Source organism: Gobio gobio, assembly GCF_949357685.1.
Source record: "Gobio gobio genome assembly, chromosome: 25".
NCBI classification, from domain to species: Eukaryota; Metazoa; Chordata; class Actinopteri; order Cypriniformes; family Gobionidae; genus Gobio; species Gobio gobio.
The window spans coordinates 22372406-22387147 of record NC_137121.1 but is presented as its reverse complement, the minus strand read 5'-3'; the positions used below and the strand labels follow the sequence as shown (position 1 = coordinate 22387147).

Here is a 14742-nt window from a genome sequence, read left to right as displayed (position 1 = left end):
ATTGACTTTAGACCAGGTTCCCTTTCAGTCGGTCACGTTCAACGTACGTCGGAACTGAGCGACGAATTGGGATCTGTCTTCAGAGACCAGTCTACTTCGAGTGTATTAGAAACGAGCCAATTGTATTGGCATGCGGTCCACGCACCGCCCCGCACCGCGGGTATAAACACGGAAGTGGAGTACCGCATATTGCTTTTAACTTCGGAGCCGAACGGTTTGCTGTATCAAGCTGTTTCTGCAAATAGTGTTTAAACGAGTCTCGAGGAGGATCGCTCTCTTACCTGGGTGCTGGTGTGACGGCGCGAGTCAGCGAGCGGCCGCTGCAACATACACTTGTTCCTGTGTTGGTTGGCTGGGCGTTTCCGTTCTTGTGTGCTCACACGCAGGCTTGCAATCGGACTGCTGTGAGCCGCGGTCATCTCCCTGAGCGCTTCAGCACTTCTAAAAGAGCATTTCCTTCTAAAAAGAGCAACACGGTTTGACCCTGCGTCTTTTTCAAGATGTCATTCAAACGTGTGTTTCTGGATGCGGTTGTTTCCTGTCCTCATTTGACGGCCATGATCTCTCTCGCATATAAACATGTGAGATTGCGTTCGTGGGTGATCCGCGTTCTCCCAGGAGAACGTGGTCACGTCGGCGCGTTGTTCGGGCTCGAGCGTTCAGCGCGCCGTGTGCCGTCTGGCGCCAGCTGACAGCGGGGGTTGCCACGGCAACCCAGCGCGTCACTCGGTCCTCTGGTGCGCGGTCGAGACTGTGATACCTCAAACGGAGTTGAGTCCCATTGCTTATTCCCCGATCTAGTTCCTTTTCTGGTGCACCGGAAAAGGTCTACTTTGGCTAATAAGTCTTGGTGGCCTGAGGATTATAGTGGGGCTTCCCCACCGGGTACATTCCCCGTGGGCCCCCACTCCTCTATCGCATCACAAGCATGCTGAGACTTTGTTCGTGGGTGGTTCATGTTCCCTTATGAGAACATGACCACGTCGGCGCGTTGTTCACCGTGCCTCTTTCTTGGAGGCTTGAGTGTTCAGCGCGCCGTGTGCCACCAAGTCGGACGGCCACGCTCATTGTCTCACATGCCTGCTGGTAGCTTACGGATGGGATTGCTGGTCCTTTTTTGAAAAAAGGGGGGACCTAGCGTTTCATTTGGGGCTCTGGCGGAGGACAGATGTCAATTGCTGCATCGGAGAGAAGGCTGTTATGCGCTGGAAAGGATGATGCTGAGTTTCCCACTATAATAGTGTGCTCATGCTGAATCAGATTCAGAGCACCTCCATCTGCTTGTCGCCGAGGGTGTCTCCCTGCGTCCACCTCCGCCCCTGCTAAGCCAAGCAGCAGCCTCCACCCAGGCAGCAGGTGGCCTGGCGCAAGGGAGGCGCCCAACCCGTCCAGGGTCCCGCAAAGTCCGCTGGCAAGCACAAGGGCAAGCGGCCCTGAAACGGGCAGCCCAGCAAGAGGGGAACTGCTCAGTGAGTCGGTGTCCGCACCCCTCCCTCCCCCGGAGGAGGACCGGGGGGAGAATATATTTTTCGGTTTTGGTCCTGCCGCTGGCTCTCCGGAGTCCAGCGGTACCCACGTTCTCAGAGCAGTTTCCTTTGTTCCTGGGCCCAGAGAGGCTCAAGCCGGCTGTGTGCGACGCCCCCGGGCCTTGCCACTCCTGGCTTCCCCTCTCTTCTTCGCCAGGGGGCGGTGTGAGGCTAGAGGACGCCCCCGGGCCTTCTCTCCCACACACTGCCCCACCCTGGAACGATCAGACACCACTCCGGGTCGCCTCCGGGCCGTCCGGGTTGGGTCTGAGCGTTCCACCTCGCTGCCCCACCCCGGGTACGTCTGTGGTGCCATTGGTCCCGCTTGCACGGCTTCTGGGGGCCTGGCTAAGAGAGCCCCCAGACCGTCTCGCTGGCTCATCCGTACTATCAGACTCGGCTACGCGACTCAGTTCGCGTACCGGCCTCCCAAGCACAAGGGCATCCTCTTCACCTCCGTGCAGAGCAGTGATGCCCATGTCTTGCGGTCAGAGATCGATGTCCTACTGGCGAAGGACGCGGTCGAGCCGGTTCCTCCAGCCGATATGAAGTCGGGGTTCTACAGCCCCTACTTCATTGTACCCAAGAAAGGCGGTGGGTTACGGCCAATCTTGGACCTGCTTGTTCTGAAACAGGCCCTGCACAAGCTTCCGTTCAGAATGCTAACGCAGAAATGCATTTTCGAATGCATCCGTCCCCAAGATTGGTTTGCAGCGATCGACCTGAAGGACGCGTACTTTCATGTCTCTATTCTCCCTCGACACAGACCGTTCTTATGCTTTGCGTTCGAGGGGAAGGCATATCAGTACAAAGTCTTGCCCTTCGGGCTGTCCCTGTCACCCCGCGTCTTTACGAAAGTCGTGGAGGCAGCCATTGTTCCACTCTGAGAACGCGGCGTTCGCATTCTCAACTATCTCGACGACTGGCTTATACTCGCCCAGTCTCGGGAGCAGTTGTGCGAACACAGGGACCTGGTGCTCCGTCACCTCAGCCTGTTGGGCCTTCGGGTCAACCGAGAGAAGAGCAAACTCTGTCCCACGCAGAGGATCTCTTATCTCGGCATGGAGCTGGATTCGGTCAATCGGACTGCGCGCCTCACAGAGGAACGAGTCCAGTCAGTGTTGAACTGCTTGAATACATTCAAGAGCAGGACGGCGGTCCCACTGAAATTCTTTCAGAGGCTCCTGGGGCATATAGCATCTGCAGCCGCGGTAACGCCGCTCGGATTGCTTCATATGAGACCGCTTCAGCGCTGGCTACACGACCGAGTCCCGAGGTGGGCGTGGCAGAGCGGCCAGTATCGGGTCCCAGTTACCCCGTACTGTCGCCAAACCTTCAACCCTTGGTCCGACCCCTCGTTTTTATGGGCCGGAGTGCCCTTAAGACAGGTGTCCAGGCATGTTGTGGTATTCACAGATGCCTCAGCCACGGGTTGGGGGGCCACGTACAACGGGCATGCAGTCTTGGGTCTGTGGACGGGGCCCCAGCTGCATTGGCATATCAATTGCCTGGAGTTAATGGCAGTACGTCTTGCGCTAAGTCGCTTCAAGAAGCTGCTTCAGCACAAACACGTACTGGTCCGCACGGACAGCACTCCGGCCGTTGCGTACATCAACCGTCAGGGTGGTCTGCGCTCCCGTCGCATGCTCCAACTCGCCCGCCACCTCCTCCTGTGGAGTCAGAAGCATCTGAGGTCGCTTCGTGCCATTCACATCCCAGGTGTGCTGAACCAGACAGCCGACAAGCTCTCTTGTCAGTGTCCACTTCCGGGAGAGTGGCGACTCCACTCCCGGAGCGTCCAGCTGATATGGGACCTTTTCGGAGCCGCACAGGTAGACCTGTTTGCCACTCCGGACTCGTCCCATTGCCAGTGGTACTATTCCCTGAACGGGGGTACCCTCGGCAGATGCACTGGCGCACAGCTGGCCCCGGGACCTACGCAAATATGCGTTTCCCCCAGTGAGCCTTCTAGCACAGACTCTGTGCAAGGTCAGGGAGGACGAGGAGCAGGTCTTGCTAGTTGCGCCCTACTGGCCCAACCGGACCTGGTTCCCCGAACTTACACTCCTCGCGACAGCCCCACCCTGGCCGATTCCCCTGAGGAAGGACCTTCTTTCTCAGGGAGGGGACACTCTATGGCACCTGCGTCCAGACCTCTGGAAACTCCATGTCTGGTCCCTGGACGGGACGCGGAGGTTCTAGGTGGCCTGCCACAGGCAGTGGTAGACACCATCACTTCAGATAGAGCCCCCTCTACGAGGCGCCTCTATGCCCTGAAGTGGAACCTTTTGTTTGATTGGTGTTCTTCTCGCCAGAAGACCCCCGGAAGTGTTCGATTAATGTTGTGCTTTCTTTCCTACAAGATGGGTTGGAGCGAAGGCTGTCTCCCTCCACCCTGAAAGTGTACGTCGCAGCAATAGCGGCGTATCACGATGTAGTTGAAGGTAAATCCTTAGGGAAGCACGACTTAATCGTCAGGTTCCTCAGAGGTGCGAGGAGACTAAATCCTCCTCCTCGTTCTATCTCGCTACCCTCTTGGGACTTAGCCCTGGTGCTCAGAGCACTTCAGGGCCCTCCTTTTGAGCCTTTGCAGTCCGTTGAGTTAAAAATCCTGTCTATGAAGACGGTACTCCTGACTGCATTGGCCTCAATCAAGAGGGTGGGGGACCTACATGCGCTTCGGTCAACGAATCGTGCCTAGAATTCGGGCCCGGTAACTCTCACGTCATCCTGAGACCCCGGCCCGGATACGTGCCCAAGGTTCCTACCACTCCCTTTCGGGACCAGGTGGTGAACCTGCAAGCGCTGCCCTCGGAGGAGGCAGACCCAGCCCTGGCTTTGTTATGTCCCGTCCGCGCTCTTCGCACTTACGTTGACCGGACACAAAGCTTTAGGACCTCAGAGCAGCTCTTCGTCTGTTCTGGAGGCCAGCAGAAGGGAAAGGCTGTCTCCAAGCAGAGGTTAGCCCACTGGATAGTGGATGCTATCGTCTTTAGCGTACCAATCGCAAGACGTGCCTTGACCGTTCGGGTTGCGAGCGCACTCCACAAGGAGTGTTGCCTCCTCCTGGGCGCTGGCTCAAGGCGCCTCGCTGACAGACATCTGTAGAGCTGCGGGCTGGGCGACACCTAACACGTTCGCTAGATTCTATAGCCTCCGTGTGGAGCCAGTTTCTTCCCGTGTACTCGCCTCCAACGGCCGGTAGACGTGAAGTGCCCGTTCCTGTGTCGGCTTGCTACGCCACTCCCGCCTATGGCCGGATTCGTGCGTTTATCTTCTCCAGTTGTGTTCCCCAGAAATGGTGAACCATGTCGAGCTCCTCCGTCACCCCTTCGGTGTCAGACGTTGCGGCCGTCTGACGCCAGGCCTGCACCCGTATGCTTGTGGAACATGTGTGTAGGCTGGGTTCCATATGTGTTGGTCCCCTCACGGCGACCCCATATGTGTATTTCCACGGTACCTGCTACCCTACTCGGCTAGCCCCGTGTCTTTCCCTTGACAGAGCCCCGCTCTGTCGTCTCTGGGTGTGTTCTTTCCCCCCTGGGACCAGGTTGGATCCACCCCAGAGACTGCCATATGTTGCACTACCCTGATAGGTTAGTCCTTATGAGTATTCCACCTCTCCTCCCTTGGAGGACGTGGCTCCGCAGCGTTCCATCTCCCTGAGACTGGCACGCTTCCCAGCGTTATCCAGTAGTCACGCAGAGTGGGTCTTGCAGGAACAGCAGTGACTGACCTTCCCTGCCGGGAGCCCTGACTCCCACTCCAACATAGGAGTGGTCCAGTGAGCTCAGGCAGGGCGCTGGAAGGGCCAGCATCTCTGGCGTGTTGGTAGGGATCCCAATTCGTCGGTCAGTTCCGACGTACGTCGAACGTGACCGACTGAAAGGGAACGTCTCGGTTACGTATGTAACCCTCGTTCCCTGAAGGAGGGAACGGAGATGTACGTCCCGTCGCCAGGTGCTCTGCTTCCGCTGAAGGGCCGAGTCACTTATTCGGCTCCTCAGTTGGAAAAGCAATATGCGGTACTCCACTTCCGTGTTTATACCCGCGGTGCGGGGCGGTGCGTGGACCGCATGCCAATACAATTGGCTCGTTTCTAATACACTCGAAGTAGACTGGTCTCTGAAGACAGATCCCAATTCGTCGGTCAGTTCCGACGTACGTCTCCGTTCCCTCCTTCAGGGAACGAGGGTTACATACGTAACCGAGACGTTTTTGTTGGTCAATGGCGCAGTCGTTTTCAGTTGCCTTAAAATAGCAACGCGCCAACAATGCGCCTGAACACAACTCGTTTTCAGACCAGCACGACCATGGGTGCACAAATGGGTGGCACAGGACCTGAAAATGATAACCGCGTCAGGCTGAAAATAGCAAAAAACACTTGCTTCACTGCATTGTGCCGGGTGTATAATAGGGCCCCTGGAGACAAGGGGCTAAATTAACAAAAATATTCTTAGAAAGAAAGTTAAGTTAAGAAATGTCTTAAGATACATTCCAAAAAGTTAATAAGAATGTTCCTTGGTGATTAATATTAAAATAAGAAAATATGGTTTTGTGTTTCATACGAAATGTTGTCTCCTATAGGGCAGCTCACTTTTGTTGCACCCGTTGATATCACATTCTTTTCTCCCTCTAGATGTACATTCAGACAGCCACACTGACCGTCTCTCTGAGCCTGAGTGCGTCTGTGTCTCTGGGGATGCTCTACATGCCCAAAGTCTACATCATTATCCTGCACCCGGAGCAGAACGTGCCCAAACGCAAGCGCAGCTTCAAGGCCATCGTCACTGCTGCCACCATGACAAATAAGCTCAGCCATCTGGCTAGTGAACGGCCCAATGGAGAGGTGAAAACCGAACTCTGTGAGAGTGTGGACAATAGTAGTAAGTACAGTCTTCTCTATCATGCGCACTTTGTTATAATGTTAATGTGGCACATGGGTCAATGGCATGCTAATCTATTAATTCATTTAAAAATACAGCTAATCTAATCTATTAATTTATTGAAAAATACATCTTAAATGCACATCATGTCTTTAGTTTCAGTATTGAAATTCATTTTGATTTTTTAAAATAAAGTTAAAAAAAAACAGGGTTATACAACTGTCTTTATATCAAAATTGGGGGTTTAATAAAATCGTGAAATCCTTGAAAAGAAAACCTTAAGTAGCTAGTTTTTGCATAATTGTTACCTCTTAGATTGGTGGTTTTCAACCTTTTGACAACAATGTTTGAAAGCCCAACACTCCTAGTTTTTGTCTATTAAATTTCAGGATTCCAGAAGTTTTAAGAATATCCTTCAAGGTTTCCAGTCTTTTAGCCAATTAATTTACATGACTTGCGTCTTTCATGATTTATTGGATTGGAATTTTTTCTTAAATAATTTTCTCTCATAATTTCCAGCTGATAAAACATTTTAGAGCTTGGGATAACTACTAACGTACAACACTTTTCCATGTCTAAAAATCACACTTTTACAAGACTGTGTGAACCCTGTCGATAAGTATTATAAAATATAAGATTATTTGTATGATAAAGCAGGTTCAGATTGTAAAATGTCATGTGGTGCGCATAAATATAAACACTTTTATATTTATGAATTAATAGGCTAATTCAACATATTATAGGAAATACTTCTTATTTTAAAACATATATTAAAAACATTTTGAAAATAACGTATGTATGAAAAAATGTATTCAATGTCTAAGTAAAATATTTTTTTACGTTTTACTTCGTGGTTGCACCACAGGACATTTTTAGAGTCCTTTAAACAATTTTTGTCCAAAAAACAAACAAACAATAAAACCAACATTAATACAACTTTGAAAAAAAAAAAACATTTTTCTATAGGCCTATGTCATTGGCCCACATACAATACATTACATGTATATATTTAACAAAGTAAACACAGTATATATGTAGTTTTTTGGGTGAACTATTCCTTTAATAATGGCTAATCTGTGAATGATCTTTGTGTTAAGAAATGATAACTTCAATGCTTCTAAAATGTTGGCATTGGTTACTCTCTTTGGTATTTATCTTGTCATCTGAAGCTTTTTATTATGAGGAAATGAAGCAGATAAGGATGCATTCACTAAAGTATCATTGCTTATTCATTAGCTATGCTGCCTGCATTGTCTGACACTACATTAGATCTCTTATAAAATGACATTTGAAGGAATCTGAATTACTGACTGCAAGCTCATGGTAACAGACTGTACTCCAGCAGCCAGTGTGGTGTTACCTTTTGCAGGATCCGATCATTAACCAGGGCAAGGACAGCATACACGGGCCCACAGCACTGTGTAAAAGTTAATGCAAATGTTCAAACCCTCGCTAATGTGCCATGACCCCTCGGCTAAAGGGCTCTAACACTGGGCCAGTTCATAATGAGAGTCAAATGTGCCATGTAATGAATGTAGAGAATACCATTTGGAGGACAAACACGTTTTGGTGTTTCTCAGAGCAGTTTTACTCTGTCCGTTTTAGTGAACAACATTAAAATATGCTAATCAGTGTTGTGAGCCAGTTCTGTACAGGTATTAGTCATTAGTAGCAATATGAGCCCATTAATAGGACAATATTTGAAGTGTAAATGTGCAGTCGTATTAGCAAATTCTCTTCACTTTTGCAGGTCTACTTAACCCTTAAACGCATACCTCAGGTCTTTTTTTAAGTTAGACATCAACCTTCTTAATATTTCACAATCAATTCATTATAAATAATTCCATTTCACATTCATTTTTTGTACAAATTGTATAGGGTCGCTAACGACCCGAGGTGTGTAACACTGTAAGTACATTTTTTCTGCAGAATAATAATCATTGATGACTGAATAAGTGCAATTGACCTTTATTCCACAAGGTGGCAATGTCTGATACACAATGATGAAGTGACGCTTCACTCATAGTTACCGCAGGCAGAAAACAAAAGAATAGGAAGTATCATCAGCAAAACTTGAAATGGCTTAGCGATTTACAGCAGAGCAACTGAACACAATCAAATATTAGTGTCCCTGTCACTTGATGGTGGATCTGGTGAAGAAGCTGTCAGCGAAATGTTAGAAATATTGATTTTGAAGACGTTGAAAGCAATATGGTTGAGATTGCGAATATATGAGCCACATGGCGACTGTACTATGAGCTCTGACGATGACAGTGATGATGCTATAAAACATCTGCTCAAACTGAACACTTCCAAATATTTTGCATATTTAATCTTCTGTAATTGTTAATCTAATATCAGGAGAGTTTTATATTATCGCGACAGGTAAAGATCAATCTGCGTTAGATATAATTCCGGGTCGCTAAAAACTTGAATATGTAGCCTAGTAATGATTGGTAAAACATTCATGCATTTAAGGGTTAATAGTGTAGTGATGTATGAAGCAACCTCATGACCAACTTGAACCTGTTGATATTTACGCAGTGATATATTTCACCCCTACGTGAAATAGATGGATTCCTGTTGAAATGACTGGATTTTGCCTGCCAAAATTTGTGAATAACTGTAAAACGTTTTTTGTTTTGGGGGAAGGGGGGATTACTTTTTATGTAAAGGAATTAAAGAAATGAACGATTGAAAGGGATTTAAAGAAAAAGAAATAAGAACAGTAAAAGAGGTTGTTGGTCTAATTATACTTGTGAAGTAATCAAACGATTTTAAACAAATAATATTAAATTTTAAAATAAGCACATATCTCTCTTATTAATATGCCTTATATGTCAAAAACAGTTATGAATTACACTAATAATGTAAATAGTAGAATACTTAAAATTAAAAACAGCAAAAAGAAAAGTAAAAAAAGTTGAATTTACATCACTGCTGTTGGTAATCATTTCTATCATAAAGCTGTAATATTAAATGTTTAGCTACTTACATCTTACCACACACTCTTTTACCATTAAAAGCATTGCTCTGTGTGTAATAGAGTACAGCAGAGCAGCATCAAGATTATAATATATTGCAATTTGTCCATCTCTAATTATTAGTGGGGATCCCTCAATGTCTATGGTGGTTATGGCGCTGAATGTGACTAAACCGTAAGAGATTATTGAGGAATAGTTCATACAAAAATGAAATTTCTCACATACTTAAAGGGTTAGTTCACCCAAAAATGAATATTCTGTCATTAATTACTTACCCTCATGTCGTTTGACACCCGTAAGACCTCTGTTCATCTTCGGAACAGAAATTAAGATATTTTAGTTGAAATCCGATGGCTCAGAAAGGCCTCCATTGGCACAATGTACTTTACACTCTCAAGACCCATAAAAGGTACTAAAGACGTCGTTACAAAGTCCATCTCACTACAGTGGTTCTACAATAACTTTATGAATCGGCGAGAATAGTTTTTGTGCACAAAAAAACCCTAAATAACGACTTATATTGTGATGACCGATTTCAAAACACTGCATCATGAAGCTTCGAAGCGTTATGAATCAGTGAGTCGATTCAGCAGTTTGAATCGCCAAAGTCACGTGATTTCAGCAGTTTGGCGGTTTGACACACGATCCGAATCATGATTCGACTCGCTGATTCATAACGCTTCGAAGCTTCATGATGCATTGTTTTGAAATCGGTCATCACTATATAAGTCGTTATTTAGGGGTTTTTTTCGCACAAAAACTATTCTCGCAGATTCATAAAGTTATTGTAGAACCACTGTAGTGAGATGGACTTTGTAACGACGTCTTTAGTACCTCTTGAGAGTGTAAAGTGCATTGTGCCAATAGAGGCCTTTCTGAGCCATCGGATTTCAACTAAAATATCTTCATTTGTGTTCCGAAGATGAACGGAGGTCTTACGGGTGTCGAACGACATGAGGGTAAGTAATTAATGACAGAATTTTCATTTTTGGGTGAACTAACCCTTTAATGACCCTGATGTCATTTCAAAAACCATGAACTTTCTTTCTTGTGTTAAACAAAGGAGAAATTTTAAATAATGTGCTTTTTTTATGCAGTTTCAATGAATTGGGACCGGAGACTTAAAGCTTAAAAAATTATACAAAAGCACCATAAAAGTGGTCCATATTTTACTAGTATAGTATATTTCAAATCCTCTATAGACATATAAGAAAACAAATTTGTTCAGTTTACTTAATTCAATTGTGCAAACTCGTTGCCTTAATTAAATGAAGTATAAGCATAACTTAATTGCATCAAGTTAATTTTATCTGTGATCTGAGGAAGTGTACTCCCAGAGTGCATTTCGGCATAAATAAATGAATTGCTTTGTTTTACTATTTTTGGCTTTATTTTACCATTTGTCTTTTGCCAGTATAACCCCAATGCCGACAGCAAATAAAATTGTAAAGGTCTTATTAATAATTCAAATAAATAAAAAAAATGCTGAATGTTGAAGTCTGTGTGTGACTGAAGCATGGTAAATTGCAAGATATTGTCACAAATATAGAGGGATTATATCAACACAATTAAAAGTTTGTCACAAGTGTTGGCAAAAAAATGTTAAAAGATCATTATTTGACATGAAATATAGTTGTTATATATCATTAATTCACAATTATTATATACATTTATATTATATCATATTTATTACTTCCCTTCCTTTGAAATCAGGATTTCTTGTTGCATCGCTGCATCAATAGGAAGAGAATTATAATGATATAAATGAAGTTCCAAGTGCCCAAAAGAACACTAATCATAATAATGGTGAGAGGAAGTGGAGGTAATTAGTGAAAAGTCTATTAAAAAATGCCCCACCTCAAAAACCTTTTGGCCACCGTTTTTATTTTTATTTTTATTTTATTTTTTTGCTTTGGTTAAAATGGTACTCAAACCAGTCAAGTAATGTTTACTTGGGTTTTCTGAGTAACGAAGGCATAGCATGCAAATTGTTCAGATTACTAAATTGTTTTAAGTAAGTTTAACAAATTATTGGACATTAAGTAAAGTTTACTAAAAAGTCTTAGTAAGAACAACTGTTGGATTTTACATTGAAGATTGAAGACTGAAATCTTCCTCTTTAGTAAAGACTTAAAGGAACACGCCACTTTTTTTGAAAATAGGCTAATTTTCCAACTCCCCTAGAGTTAAACAGTTGAGTTTTACCATTTTGGAATCCATTCAGCCGATCTCCGGGTCTGGCGGTAGCACTTTTAGCATAGCTTAGCATAGATCATTGAATCTGATTAGACCGTTAGCATCTCGCTCAAAAAATTACCAAAGACTTTGTTATTTTTCCTATTTAAAACTTGACTCTTCTGTAGTTACATCGTGTACTAAGATCGACGGAAAATTAAATGTTGCGATTTTCTTGGCCGATATGGCTAGGAACTATACTCTCATTCCTGCGTAATGAGAGGAACGAATCAAGGAACTTTGAGCCGTACTATGGGTGCAGCGGCGCAATGATATTACACAGTGCCTGAAAATAGGCTAACTTCCGTCAACATAACCAACGTGACAACCTGCTTGCACAGAGAGTGTACTGGGGACTATTTTCAGGCGCGGCGTAATACCATTGTACGGCAGCAAAGTTCCTTGATTATTACGCAGGAATGAGAGTATAGTTCCTAGCCATATTGGCCTAGAAAATCACAACTTTTCATTTTCCTTCGGTCTTAGTACACGATGTAACTACAAAAGAAAATATCGAAAAATATCTAAACTCTTTGGTCATTTGTGTATGATGCTAACGGTCTAATTAGATTCAATGATCTATGCTAAGCTATGCTAAAAGTGCCACCGCCAGACCCGGAGATCGGCTGAATGGATTCGAAAACGGTAAAACTCAGCTGTTTAACTCTAGGGGAGTTGGAAAAGGAGCCTATTTTCAAAAAAAAGTGGAGTGTTCCTTTAACTTCTGTGACCGGATCAATATAAATGATTCATTCCAACCAATAGATAGATTTGTTTGTTATAAAGCTATCAGAAGACTTAGAATATATTGCACAAGGGTCCTTTTTTACTATTTTAAAGTGCTTTTTACAGCCTGACAGTCGCAGTTCTCATTCATTTTGCTGATATTGAGTGACTAAAATGCACCTTTTGAAGAGTGAAACTCATATGGGTTTGTAACATGCCTGAAGTTTTAGGTGCATATTATGTGTTTGAGTGAATAATGTCTAAAATAATGGTTCATTTTGATTTAATTTAATTTTGAAGCATGCCATGAATTCTTTTTTTTTTTTTTTAGAATGACTTGTCACTACTTAAACCTTTTCTGCAAAAGGGCACACAATAAAGGCATTACAAAAGAGTGTTATTACTTCCTCTTTTTTTCCCTTCCTACTTTTAAATGAAAGCAAGAGGCAAAATCATTTTCAATCTATGAAACAAAGTGAGAATTTCATCCTGATGGTTGCAGAGCTTCGCTCAGAATCTATAAGTTCCCCAGCCCTCAAATGGAACTAACTTAATAGACTACATTTCTCTGCAACATTTGTGTCTTCCGATACACAGCTGTCTTCTTTAACTGGCTATTTTCATTTTCAGCACCGTCCACAAAAACAACCTACGTCAGCTACACCAATCATGCCATGTGACTGCACATCCTGAAAACGGTTTGGCATGGATCCGGCAGGTTCCGACAGAACAGGATCCAATGACCGAAACCCAAGCATGAGACATCAGTGTTGTTTGTGGACAAGAGGATGGACTCTTGGACTTTTTTTTTCCTGGATATTTTATAAGAAAGCCTAGGCGGCCATCCAAAAAATGGAGACAAAAGCTGCCGTTTATGTGGGCAGCCAGTAAAATGGGACACTGGCAAAGGGTTAAGAGAAAAAAAAATACAAAAGTTTAAAGAAACAGAACAAATATTGGAGTCGACCATGTTACATGTTATTCTAATTGTAAGTATTTTGTGGTTGTGAAAATTTTTTCATTCTTGTCCCACAGTGTCAGACCTGCATTGGAAAATGCGTTTGTCTCTTGTATTGGCTACTCTGGTCTATAACCTTGGGTTGTGAGTGTGCAAATGCCATGTTGGAAGCATGCCAATTCAACTTTTTATACAAATAATTTATTTATAATAAAGGAATGTTTTTGAAATGTGGAGGGCTCTTGGGTGTTTGGACATTTATGTGCACGGCAGGGCTGCAACTAACAACTATTTCGATAATCGATTAATCTGTTGATTATCTGTTAACTATTATAAGAATAATTTAAAAGATAAATGTAATATTTTCTCACAAAGTCAACGTTATTGTGCTTTGTTGCACTCTGTCAGTAACCAATAATCAAATAATTGGTTGATTATTCTTTTTTTTTATTATAATAGTTTTTAATAGGCATTAGAGACATCAAACAAGTGCCTCTAAAATCTTGTTTGCATATGCACATATTCAAATTTGGCACATCCTGAAGTAATGTAAACGACACAGCATTGGTTCTCATGTCTGATTCTCCCATAAAGCTATGGTATAACTTCAGTAGACTTGGAATATTGTATTTCACAGCATTTTTTATTATTTACTATAATTATTTTTGCTAGATAGTTTCTGGTCACTTTATGCTTTATTGTATGGAAAAGAGCAGCATGGACATTCTGTGAAATATCTTCTTTTTATGTTCTACGGTAAAAAGAAAATCATATGGGTTTGGAACTACAAGATGGTAAGTAAAGGATTAAAGAAAGAAAACCCTCAAGTTGTTCCGAACCTGTAAGGGAAAAATACTATGGTAGTCAATGGTTGCTCCATCTGCTTGGTTACAAACATTCTTCCAAATATCTTCCTTTGTGTACAGCAGAACAAAGACACTCATACAGGTTTGGAACAACTTGAGGGTGAATAAATGTGACACAACTTTTTTTTTTTCTTTAATTGGTAAAGGTTTTGGCACTTGCAATGTGAACACAAAAAAAATGTATGTCACACTTGTACTCCTCGTGGTCAAATATGACCACATTGGAAATGAATGGGAGACGAATTTCACCTAGTGAAAACTTTTGGTACTGCGGCAAAACTAAATCTTACTGAAAGCTCATTAATAGAGATTTGCTCAGATTTTCTTGCAGTTTTTAAGCCAAGCCGACGGTCAGCCTTAGTTTTTCCGGTGTGTTCCGCACCGTTGGCTCTAGTTGGAAGTCATCTGGGGTTTTTTGGCCGATTTAACATGTAAAATCAGCATCGGGCTTTCAGTGTGAGAGAGAACTCTGATTGGCTGTTCAGTTTAGCAAATGAGTGTACTAGAACAAGAGCAAAAGCGAAGCTATGACGGCTAATTTTACGTCATCTTACCTGAGCA

At 43.8% G+C, this 14742-nt stretch overlaps 1 protein-coding gene across 1 annotated transcript in view; it reads left to right on the top strand.

Annotated features, from left to right (window-relative positions):
• The window catches only part of grm8b (glutamate receptor, metabotropic 8b), a 268211-nt gene extending 254663 nt beyond the window's left edge, over nt 1–13548 (top strand). The window contains exons 9-10 of the mRNA XM_079808786.1: nt 6166–6412; nt 12988–13548. Of these exons, the coding sequence (XP_079664912.1) occupies nt 6166–6412; nt 12988–13037 (297 nt within the window). The 3' untranslated portion in view covers nt 13038–13548. The remainder of the gene's footprint in view (nt 1–6165; nt 6413–12987) is intronic.
• Nucleotides 13549–14742: the final 1194 nt, after the last annotated feature.